Source organism: Diceros bicornis, chromosome 32 (assembly GCF_020826845.1).
Source record: "Diceros bicornis minor isolate mBicDic1 chromosome 32, mDicBic1.mat.cur, whole genome shotgun sequence".
NCBI classification, from domain to species: domain Eukaryota; kingdom Metazoa; phylum Chordata; class Mammalia; order Perissodactyla; family Rhinocerotidae; genus Diceros; species Diceros bicornis.
This window is the reverse complement of record NC_080771.1, coordinates 19772732-19785212: the sequence shown is the minus strand read 5'-3', so window position 1 is coordinate 19785212 and position 12481 is coordinate 19772732. Positions and strand designations below refer to the sequence as shown.

The window sequence follows — 12481 nt, the reverse complement described above, 5'->3', positions numbered from 1 at the left end:
CAACTGTATAATGTCTTACTGCTAAGCCTTTGGGCTGGTTATGGGTACCTCGCACCTGCCAGTCTTGGTTCCTGATCCCGTAGCTGCCCAGAATGCTTGTCTGGGCTTTGGACTGTGACCTGCCTTATGCCCCCTGAGCCATAGCTCTACATGTTCTGGCTTGGGACTCCTCACCCTACACCCTGCACACCTAAGTCTGGGTGTGACATCACCTTCCCCTGGGTCTGCTTCAGGGGCCACCTTCTTGCTCTCCCTGTCCCCTGAACACTCCTACCCTCAACCTGTCCAGCAGAATGCCCTGGGCCCCTGACTACTGCACACCTACATCAGCCACTCACCAGAGGCCGGGGGACATAATAGGTACTTTTCAGCCTCATTCCCAACATCATTTTTCATCCCACCCTTTTTCCCTTTTCCCTTAAGGTCATTCTTTAGTGATATCCTGTTCCATTTTCTGTATGCCAGCTCAAATCCCTTCTGAGTGAGGTGGGCATAAAAAGGTAAATGATAAGAAGGGGGGCTTACTTGGCTATCACAGGAACAGAGAGGATTTCGGCAATGGCTTTGATGGCTTCACAGCTGACAGGGTGCTGAGGTCGCTCCTCTCGCGTCCTTGGAGATAAAGACAAAAGATGAGGCTGAGGGCTGGGTGCCAAAGGCTACATGACAGTTGACACAGGGTTACCTTAGCCAAACCCTACTGTCCTCCCTACTGAACCTCAGGGAGGTCATGTGACCATCAAAGACAGGGGTCTGGGCTACAGGGGATGGCTCTCCATGACTTCTGGGGCGAGGGGCAGGAGCAGCACAGGTCCATGCTGAGAAGGCAAGTCCAGCTCTTGGAGGCCTGCAGGTGAGGCATGCCTGCAGGTGAGGCATGGCTGCAGGGGGCCAATGCAGGTAGACTGGCTCCCAAGGTCATACTGCCTTTCCCTGGCTTCCCCTCACCTCTGCCAGAGATGAGGGACAGTGCCATAAAAATGCTGTCCCTACTGTCCCAGTCCTGCCCTCCCCAAGGGACTGGGAACAGCTGCCACAGCTCAGACTGGCCACTCCCACACAGCTGCCTATGCTGAGGACAAGTTGGACAGCTGATCCTGGGGAGACGCACCTGGCGCACGGTAGACTCAGCAGCCAGGGCGGGCCAGAGACCATGGCTGTCAAGACAAGACACAGGGGAGGCAAAACCACAACCTGTGGCCCCTCCTTCCAAGGTCAATTGCAGGAAGTTTCTGCGTATGAGTGAGTGAGTCTTAGGAATGCTGAGTTAAGCCCTGACCTAAGCTGTGCTCAGGAACAAGCAAGAAAGATGGTTGACCAGACAGCCTTTGCCCAGGTCTGTCAGGGTGTGTCCCCTCTGCTACACTCAACAAAAGGGTCAGAGGCCACAGGGCCTCAGAAGGCCCTGTCAACTCAGCCTCACCTCCACCTCCTCATACCCCCAGCACCCAGTTCTAGCCCTTCCTCAACAGCTTTCATGGCCAGAAAGTCCCTCCTTAAACTCACCCAAATCTGTCTTCCTAGTGTTTCCAACTACTGGTAAAAAGGAATAGCTGTATTTACTCAGAGCATACTATATGCCAGGCACCGTGCCAAGGCTGCATATTCACAATCTCATAAAAGCCTCACGACAACCCTATAAAGCAGAAATTATCTTAATTTCCAAATGAGGAATGTGGTGCTCAGAGAGGTTAAGTGATTTCTCCAAGGATGCACAGCCAACAAGCAGCAGAGCTGGGATTTGAAACCAGGAAGTCTGAGCCCAGAGCCTGCTATCTCAGGGAGGAGCATGTGTGTATATGTGTGTGGCCTTTCACCTCTCCCTACTGGCTTCAACTTGCACAGCTCTGCTTTTCTCTCTTTTATATGTTGCAGTGCCCCTCTCTGAAATTGCTGAAATAGAAACAATCAGCAAAAAATGGGCTGTTCCTACAAGACCCCTGAACCCACAAGGGACATTACTCCGAGAAGAGAGGTCACTATGACCAAAGTCTGCTGACCTGCGATTCTATACAAAAGCACAACCTGAGATAGGGAGCAAGTTCGACTAGGAAACCAAGGGTAGCCTTCAGCAACACCTCAGCTCTCAGCAGAGAGCACATTAGCCACAGATACAAGGATCGTTTAAAGTAGTCACTGTGACAGCTGGCAGTCCAACAAGGGCAGACAAAAGAGGCACTGCCTTTAAAAGAACAGCAATCTGCCTGGGGTCATTCAAGGGAGAAGCTATTGCTCAACCTAGTGGAAAGAAAATGTGATTCAGAGTCAGAGTTCTAATTCCACCACTTCCTGGCTGCATGGTACAATTTTCAGCAAATCACTCAACCTCTACCATTTACACATCCTGAGGGGAGGGGTGTTTCTCCTTCCTCTTGGTCTCTCTGTGTCTGTAAAGCTCAGTGCAGTGTCTACCACCAGTAGGTGCTCAATGAATGAAACAAAGAAAACTCAAGCCCATAAAGGGTTCGACTGCCCTCGGGACTTATAGGAGGTCAGAACTGGGCACAGGTAGGCTGCAGATGTAGAAGAGAAGTTTGTTGTCACCTGGAGTCTGGTGAAGGATCATAAGATGGCCGAGGACTCTCCTGCAAGTCAGTCACTAGAAAGGTGACCACTCACCTCCCATGGACTGCGATGGCGGCAATGCCAGTCCTCTCTATCCGCTTCACGAGGCTCAAGGTATCTTCTAGCTGAGGAGGAGGACCACACACGGTGGGTACTGAAGCCGCTGAGGGAGCAGCTGCCAGCTCCTAGAGTGGGCTCAGCTCCACCCCCTCCTCCAAACCTAATTCAGCTCCTCAGGAATCATTCACACCCCCAACTCAACATCCCCAGAGAAAATGGACCTTAAAAGGGAACATACTATCCTTACCGATGGTAGGATGCGAATCTTGCAGGTCACAGGTCTGCGTGTCCCTTTAACAAGAGTGCTGAGGATCTGCAGAGAGGAGAACACAAGAGCACCTGCCTCTTCTGGAACAAATAGCCACAACTGCTCATACTAATTAACTCTGCTACAGACTTGTGCATCACAATGGCCTGTGTCCACATACATGTCCATGAGGCAAGGAATCCACCTTTTTTCTATGCTAGAGCCCCATCACCAGCAGGCCCTTGCCTGGCACATAGTGGTGTACACATGTTTGGTAAGTGAATGAATGAGTGGATCTGCATGCATGCCTGTGTAGAAAACAGTGATCCTTTGCCAGGGCAGACATCAGAATCACCTGGGTAAGAAAATACAGAATCTTAGATTCTACCCCGTATTTCCTGAATGAATCTCTAGGGTCAGGGCATAGGAATATGTGTTTTCAAAAGGCTCCGTATTATTCAGCCATTAAAAAGAAGGAAATCCTACCATTTGCAAAAACGTAGATGGACTCTGAAGGCATCATGCTATGAAATAAGTCAGACAGAGAAAGACAAACACTGTATGATCTGATCTCACTTACATGTGGAATCTAAAAAAAAAAAAAAAACCACCAAACTCAGAGAAAAAGAGACCAGATTTGTGGTTATCAGAGGCAGGGGGTGGGGGAAGGCCAAACTGGAAGAAAGTGGTCAAAAGATACAAACTGCCAGTTACAAGATAAATAAGTACTAGGGATGTAATGTACAGCATGATGACTACAGTTAACACTGCTGTATGGTATATTTGAAAGTTGTTACGAGAGTAGATCCTAAGAGTTCTCACCACAAGGAGAAAAAATTCTTTTTCTTTTCTTTTTATTGTATCTATATGAGGTGATGGATGTTAACTAAATCTATTGTGGTAATCATTTCACAATATATTTAAATCAAACCATTATGCTGTATACCTTAAACTTATACAGTGATGTCAATTATTTCTTAATAAAACTGGAAAAAAAATTTTTTTAAAGGCTCTGCCCAACACACTCCCTCCTCAATATGATTCTGAGGCCTAGTCCTGGTTGAGAACACAGCTGACAGCTTCTTTCCTGCTTGAAGGCAATGTTCCCTGAGTACTGCTCCAGGATCTGCCAAGTGAGGGAGCAGAAAGGCTTCACAGGTTCTGGGCCTTGTCCTCATGTAGCCCTCTCTTTAGGGGAGTCAGATATACAGGAGTGAAACTTGTAAAGGAAAAGACAACATAGTAGACATACGAAAAAGTGTTTATTTGCATGGTAATTGCAAAGGACTTCAAACAGAGATCAAGAAGTCATGCGGGAAAGTGTCAAGGAGGTAGCAAGACCAGACTACACAGGAATCAGAGATCAAGAGAGGTGCAGATGACACTGAATGTCTGTGGCATTGCCATCTTCTTCCCCCATCAAAAATTTCAGGTCAGGCAAGCTGGAGGGAACGTGATCCCAAGAGCCTTCCTTGAAGAACTGGATCGCTGTGCAGCACAATGAAGGGGACACCCAGGCACCTGTTGCCAGTCTTGGTTCTAGGCAGGTGGGGGCAGCAGAGAACTAGGTTGCAAGAAGCAGTGGAGGAGGCCTTTCTCTCAGACACCGGCTGAGGCAGGCCCTTCCAGAAGACATCAGAAGCTAGGCTGACAGGCAGGTAGACAGATCATGGGCAAGACAGGACCTGCTGACCCAGGCACAAATGCCAGGGACTGGCAGGAAGGAACAATCCCCAGGTGCTGCCCCAGGAGGCAGAATGCGTCTCAGATCCTAGGGTCACTCTGGCAGGCCTTAAAGGGGCACCTACCCTTTAAGGGGGAGATAGCCAGATCCATGGAGACACACAATTAAAATTCTCACTCTAGTCCTATCCCTCAGGCTGACAGTACCGTCTCTGGAAGGTTCCTTTGCAAGTGCTGACAGAATCCTCTGATGTTTGGTGATTTAAGCAATGTCAGCTGGTTTGATCCAATTCTCTGTTTAGCAGAACTTCCTTTTGGTGTATTTTATCCAAGTAGCTCTAAGCACTTTCTTCAGTATTTCTGTTCATTTCATGTGCGTGTTCAGGACCAGAAAGGAAATTAGTAGTCAAAAGCACCAGCCCCTTGCAAGAGTCACACTGAGGGGAAAAGGCAACCAGAGTCTGTCCTCTGGCCAGGATCGAGCATGAAACTCTCCTGGACCCAACTCTCACAGATCCAAGTCACACCATATGTTTCTGCGCTGTGCAAGTCTGCAGGGGAAAAGGATCTGAGACTGGCCCATATCTGAGCAGATAACAGTACATCACCCACAGGCAGGTTCTCTCACCAGATCCACTGGCTGACTCAGGAAAAGTAGACCCTTAGCTGCCCTGGTTGTTGGGGAGGGTGTAGGGAAGAGGATGGGAGAGCATAGGTTTGCGAATCAGTGAGAACTGAGTTCAAGTCCCGGCCCTGCCAATTGTTAGCAATGGCCCAAGTGCAGTGTGCACAGGCGGATGCCCTGGGCAGCTTGGGGGACCTAGGGAATCTTGGGCAGGGGTGAGAGACAGGATAGTACTGAGTTAGAGTCTAAAACTGAAGTTTTCAATCCAGGCAGGGTACACCAGAGTTACCTAGGAAGCTTTTTCAAGACTGATAACCTTTTTTTCTTATTGTGGTAAAATATAAATAACATAAAATTTTCCATTTTAACCATTTTAAGTTTATAATTCAGTGGCATTAATTACATTCACAATGTTGTACAACCATTACCACTATCTACTCGCAAAATTTTTCACCCCCCAAACAAGCATCTGTATTTTGAAAAAATTCTGCAGGTGGTCCTGAGATGCTCCCAGAGATAGAACTATGGGCCTAAAACAGCAAGCTGGAAGAAACCACAAAGCTCTCAACCAGGTCACCCAGTTTGCCAGCACAGTTTGAACCTGAATCTAATCCAGCCCACTATTCCTGAATCCCCTCTGTTTTGTTGTGGAAGCTGCAATCTCCCCTCTGTAAGGCAAACCACATGTACTAGTCCGACCTGGCCCATCTGACCGCCCCATCAAACACAAAAGGAGCAGAATGAACTGAGCTTCTGAGGTGAGGTGTACCTCTGCTGCCTCACATGTGAAATGTGAAATGTGCCCCATCCGGGCAGTGGAGAGGACAGAGCCAACAGCAGGAGCGGGGGAAGCCAGGAGGCTGGAGGATAACAAAAATGCCTGTGTGCACATGTTTTGAAGCAGAACATCCCCTACCGGGGCGCCCTCCCTCCCCTAAGTGTGGTGATGAATTTGAAATCCACAGTTGTGGGGCTGGCCCGGTGCTGTAGCGGTTAAGTGCGCGCGCTCCACTTCCACAGTCCGGGGTTCATGGGTTTGGACCCCGGGTGCACACCAACGCACTGCTTGTCAAGCCATGCTATGGTGGCGTCCCATTTAAAGTAGAGAAAGATGGGCACAGGTGTTAGCCCAGGGCCAATCTTCCTCAGCAAAAAGAGGAGGATTGGCGTCGGATGTTAGCTCAGGGCTAATCTACCTCACAAAAAATAAATAAATAATGAAATCCACAGTTGTCCACATCCACTCCATCCTGCACAGAAGTGTCTGACTAGAGGTTCCTAAGTTCACGTGTCTACTGACCTGTGGCCAGACACTTATAAACTATACCCAGGCACCTTTAACCTGAGACGCAATCGAGAGGGGACCCTGACACTGGGGTAGGGGTCACAAGACCACGGCTCTAGACTCAGCACTGCCTGCTACCTATTTGCTACATGATCTTGAGCAAATTATTTTTATCTCTCTGTGCTTTAGTTTTATTATTCTTGATCAAATGGAGATAACAAATGCCTGCCCTGTCTACCTCAAGGGGTTTGGGGAACAAATGGAACAAATGCTGGAATATACTTTGTAAAGGAAATTACCCTACAAATGGTAAGGATATATTATAAGCACACTATAGATACATTATCTGTACCTATCCGCATATGGGAAAAATCAGAAGGCGGGGTAGCCTGGTGGTGTAGTGGTTAAGTTTGCGTGCTCTGCTTCAGTGGCCCAGGGTTCGCAGGTTCGGATCCTGGGCAGGTTCGGATCCTGGGCAGGGAACTATGTACTGCTTATCAAGCCATGCTGTGGCAGGGGTCCCACAGATGAAGTAGAGGAAGATGGGCATGGATGTTAGCTCAGGGCCTATCTTCCTCAACAAACAAAGGAGGATTGGCAACTGATGTTAGCTCAGGGCTAATCTTTCTCACCAAAAAAAAAAAAAGAGAGAGAGACAGTACCTAGCCCATAAACACACTGGTCTTCATATATCCCAGAGACAGTGGGCTGAAGGAATACACAGGGTTGAGCTGCTGACACAGCAGCCAGCACAAATAATGGTGGTTCTTATTGGTGGTGCCTTATCCCAAGTCACTCTAGCCTGTGGGAGGCACTAAGAGGCTTAAAACCCAGACAGGGAAGTGAAGATGGAGAATGAAAAGGAATCAAAAGAGCTAAGAGGAGCAACAAGGAGAGGGCTGGTGGACTGAGAGAGGAAAGTAAAAGGTGTATATGGTGTGGAAGAAAATGTCACCCCTACATGCCCTGGCAGCTCACAACACTGGGTGGCAAATATCAGCCTGTCCCCAGGGCTTCATAAACCTGGCCTACAGAATCACCAAGGGAAGGGGACCAGAAGAGATAACTTCAGCTTGCCTCTTATGACCCTGGCCTGGCCTGCTCTCAAAGGCTGGTGGTGAATTCTATCCGTACACAGGGGACCCACTGCTACTCTCATTAAGCTCCCTGGGAGAGGCCAATCACCCCACTCACCCCATCCACCCCACAGCCACTTAGCTTGCTCACAACCAACAGGTAGCCTGGCCTACGCTCTCAGGATCTCCTCAGAATGGAAAGAATACACAGGAGGCTCTAAATGAGTCCTCAGGCTCCCTGGCTCTCATGTCCCTAACCCTGGGATCTTAAGTAATTCTAAGGCTGCTGTAGGCTGGTTCAGGGTTTCCCCAAGCTGGCTGCATGTCAGAATCACTGGGAAGCCTTTTAAAGACTTTCCAGACCGCAAGTGGAGTGACTGATTCACTAAATTGGCTGGGCGGTGCCAGGGGCAGGGAACGAGGGGCATTCCAGGGAACTCTAGTTCATAGGTATGTTTAAGGACCTCTGCTTTCACTCATGCAGGACTTACCTTCTCAATCTTGTCAGGGTCTGATAGCAGAGCAGCTCCCATTCCTCCCTAAGGAAAAGCATACAGAGAGTCTTCCGACAGCTGGAGGAGGGTGGCCCCTCCCGGTGGTATGGCAGCATGGCGTGGCAACCTGACACCACCCCAGCACTCGCTGCCAAGGGACCAAATCAGCACTTCTCCTAAGCAAGGAGGAAAGCAGCAGCATCTGTGCCCACAATATCAGGGATCAGAGTTTGATGAATTCTAAAAGTCATCCCTCTAATCCCCATTGCAAAACCCATGGATCTATCTAGAAGTGGGTTCTACAAAAATCATTTTTCAGGACTGCCCAGTCCACGCCCAGGGTCTTAGTGTCTTAATAAACTCAACCCCACCATCTGCCAAGCCCGTAAAAAAACAATGCATCATTCTTCCTTTGAAATGAGATCAAATGCACTTTCTTCCTGTCCTACTATCACTTGCTTTGATACCACCACTGCTGGCAAAGCCACTCAGAAGCACACAATCTGCAAATCTTGTCCAGGCCCTTCTCCCCTGCCAGCAACAAGGGCCCAGTCCTGAGAACCCAGCCCAATGTCTAACAAAAGCCCCAGCTAATGGAAACCAACAACCTGTGAAGCCACTAAAATCTCAATGCTAACAACAGCGCTTGTCTCTTTTTTTTTTTTTATAATTTTATTTATTTATTTATTTATTTTTCCCCCAAAGCCCCAGTAGATAGTTGTATGTCATAGCTGCATATCCTTCTAGTTGCTGTATGTGGGACGCAGCCTCAGCATGGCTGGAGAAGCGGTGCGTCGGTGCGCGCCTGGGGTTCCGAACCCGGGACGCCAGCAGCGGAGTGCGCGCACCCAACCACTAAGCCACGGGGCCGGCCCAGCACTTGTCTCTTGATGGTGGGATCATTGGTGATTTTCCTGCTCTTTTTTGTACTTTTCTATATTATCCAAGTTCTGAACAATGGTATAAATTACTTCAATAATTGGGGGGGGTTAAGAATCTGAACCTATTAAGAATGAGGAGGAGAGAAAAACAAATCCAATAAATATATGCTGTCAGTATACAGACTGCATACTAACGAATGTTCACCAGAATGCTCAGAAGGTTTAAATTCAGTTATTACAGTTTAATTTCATGTATAAGGATGACAGATTAGAATTAGGGAGAACACTGAATCACCACAGACTCGGCCAGCCTGAGCCTGCATTTAGGAAGACAGTGGGAAGGGCGGAGGGACTACTAGCCCTGGCCCACCTTGGTCATAGATACAAACCTTAGAGGCCTTAAGGAAGCCCTGGCCACTCACCCTGACTCTGTCCGTCCACCTCACACACAATCCAGCCTTCCCTATAGAATCACAGGATCTAAAATTCAGTCTCGGGCCGGCCCCGTGGCTTAGCGGTTAAGTGCACGCGCTCTGCCACTGGCGGCCCGGGTTGGGATCCCAGGTGCGCACCGAGGCACCGCTTCTCCGGCCATGCTGAGGCTGCGTCTCACATACAGCAACTAGAAGGATGTGCAACTATGACATACAACCATCTACTGGGGCTTTGCGGCGGGGGGCACAGAGGAGGATTGGCAATAGATGTCAGCTCAGAGCCGGTCTTCCTCAGCAAAAAGAAGAGGATTAGCATGGATGTTAGCTCAGGGCTGATCTTCCTCACAAAAAAAAATAATAATAAAAAAATTAAAAAAATAAAAAATAAATAAAATCCAGTCTCACTGCCCCTTCCATAACAATGGCTTTCTCAATTGGTATTTCCTTCCTTCTTTCCTTCCTTTCTATTTAACTTATTTGCTTTTTTGACCAGGTAACACATCAAAAATTTTAAAGGGTCAAAAGGATAAAAAGTAAGAACTCTCCCTCCCTGAGGAATGGAAAACTTTTCAATTTATACTTTTCATATGGCTTCAATTTTTGAATAAGAAGAAGAGAGCAGATGTTCAGGTGGTATGTATGTATGGTACACTGATAAGTATCTGTTCCGAGTGGTCGGTACCAGTGCTATGCCAATTGTTAATTATTTCGAGTAGCACCCTGCAATGGGAATTTATTCCCTACGCAAAACCAAACAAAAATTGAGCTTCTTTCCCCAGGAGAAACCAGTGACACTAGTTTCTTGTGTTTTTCCAAAAATGTTCTATGAGGAGAAAAATAAATATATAATTATTCATTCCCCAACCTCCATATACAAATGGTGGTGCACCATATAGAATTCTCCTCTTTGCTTTTTTCACTCCACAATCTCAGGGAGGTTATTCCAATAATTTCAACTCTGCTCCTTACATAACTCAGGAGCACCAAGGAGGAATTAGAAGACTGCAAAACAGAGTCCGAAGTTTTCAACTCCTCATAGACCGTTTCAAACCTCCATAACTCCTTGAAGCAGCTGTGTACAAGTCCCTCTGGTTTTCAAACATCTCAAGGGCCTTTCCCTCAGGCAGTCTTCAGCCTCCTGGCCTAAAGCAAAGTCTCCAGGCAGCATACTCCTGAGAGCAGAGTGGCTGACGCTGGGCAGTAGGCCCAGGAGGACATCTGCTATACCTGAAGTCACACTGAAGACCGTGACTGCACTCCCTGCGATAAGGTTCCCAGGGGCAGCCCTGCAGGAGTCCCTCTGTGCCTCACACTCAGCCAACCCCAAGTTGTATTTGTCATCTGCTCCAAACCTGCTTTTCCTCTAGCAGTCCTGATGATGTTGAAGATCAACCATTCTCCTGGTTACCAGTCTTTCCTCTCTCCACCCCCACCACTCACCCCACCTCCCCACACCCAGTCTAATCATTTGCTGCCAAATCCTGTCAAATTCTGCTCCAGTTTGGCTTCTCCTCTCTCCTGCCCTGGTCTCTCCTGCGGACCCAGGACACTCATCTCTTCTATCTGTGTCCACACCTCTAGCCTCTTTCCACTTAAATCTACCAGACACATGACTTCCAGATGAGTATTTTTAACTATTTCTCTTCATAGAATATATTTGGATAAGAAACTAGTAACACTGGTTTCCCTGAGGAAGGAAACTAAGTTTCTGATCACACACCTTCTCTGTTCAAAAAAGGTCAGAAATATCTAAAGTCCAAGTACAGCTAATCTGGTCCCAACCAAGATTTTCAACCCTGTGCTCTTCTGCTTCCTCTTTGTCTCCCACTCCCCAACCCTCTGGTCAAATCGAGGTTCTCTGCCTGTACTTCATGTTGGCCTCCAAGCCCCTGCTTGTGCCACTCCCTCTGCCTGTAGGGTCCCAAACCTCCTCATCAAGGACCACACTTTCCCTATAGGATCCCGAGTTTAAGGGCTGCCTTTCCACTCCTTTCTCTTAGTTACCATAGCACTCTGGTCTGATCTCTTCTGATACGACAATGGGGACACATGTATTGCATCTTCTATTTTTTTTTTTTAATGTATGTCTTGGTTTTATTCATGAAATGACAAAGCCCTATTCACATTATTTTTTCTTTTAGGATTTACATAATTTGTTTTATTACTTAGGCACAAGTTCTCTGTGTGTGTGTATGTGTGCATTTATCTATGTGTGTTATGTATATGTATATATGTATATGTGTGTGTGTGCATATAAAATTTTTCCTGAACCATTTGAGGGTAAGTTACATATATCATAGCCCTTGACCGATAAATATTTCAGGCTGGTTTCTTTTTTTCAGTGAAATTAAGCAATACCCACTCTGTAATGCACATAGTGAACTGTTTAAGGAAATTCTTATAAAGAAGGTTCTAACAAGCTACTTGGGGGCAGGCCCCGTGGCTTAACGGTTGGGTGCGCGCGCTCCGCTGCTGGCGAACTGGGTTCAGATCCCGGGCGCGTACAGACGCACCGCTTGTCCAGCCATGCTGAGGCCACGTCCCACATGCAGCAACTAGAAGGATGTGCAGCTATGACATACAACTATCTACTGGGGCTTTGGGGGAAAAATGAATAAATAAATAAAATTATAAAAAAAAAAAAGCTACTTGGAAGATGCATTCTTCAGTGTGTATTTTCTAAGACAGGAATATTCTTACATAACCACAGAAGAGTTATCAAATTCATAAATTTACATGGATACAATATTTTTAGCTAATCTACCATGGTCTATATTTCAATTTTGCCAGTTGATCTAATAATATCCTTTTGAGCATTTTCCCCATCTAGTACAGAATCTAGTCAAGTCAGGTATTATAGTTAGTTGCCATGTCTCATTAGTCTCCTTTAATCTGCACCCTATATTTGTGAAGGGTATAAAAAGTCAGTTTACCTTGGTGGAATACTCTTTTGGACAGCCCATGTTGACGTCAATACCAGCCACATCATTTTCTCTGCAGAAACATGAAGAAGAAAAGATAATAAATATTCAACTCGAGGGTAGAACATAGAGACAAAGGCATGGGTCTGTGGTCATGAACCCCAGCCCTGTGAAACACACCAACCCTCAGCGACCGAAAGTGAAAATTCT

At 47.2% G+C, this 12481-nt stretch overlaps 1 protein-coding gene across 6 annotated transcripts in view; it reads right to left on the bottom strand.

The window, feature by feature from the left end:
- DUS2 (dihydrouridine synthase 2) overlaps positions 1 to 12481 on the bottom strand; it is a 40016-nt gene that overhangs the window by 9284 nt on the left and 18251 nt on the right. For all 6 annotated transcript variants that reach the window (XM_058528102.1, XM_058528106.1, XM_058528101.1 and 3 more), the window contains 5 exons: positions 12284 to 12344; positions 8033 to 8080; positions 2873 to 2938; positions 2620 to 2690; positions 526 to 612 (listed from right to left, as the gene is read on the bottom strand). In XM_058528102.1, coding sequence (XP_058384085.1) covers positions 526 to 612; positions 2620 to 2690; positions 2873 to 2938; positions 8033 to 8080; positions 12284 to 12344 — 333 coding nt within the window. The remainder of the gene's footprint in view (positions 1 to 525; positions 613 to 2619; positions 2691 to 2872; positions 2939 to 8032; positions 8081 to 12283; positions 12345 to 12481) is intronic.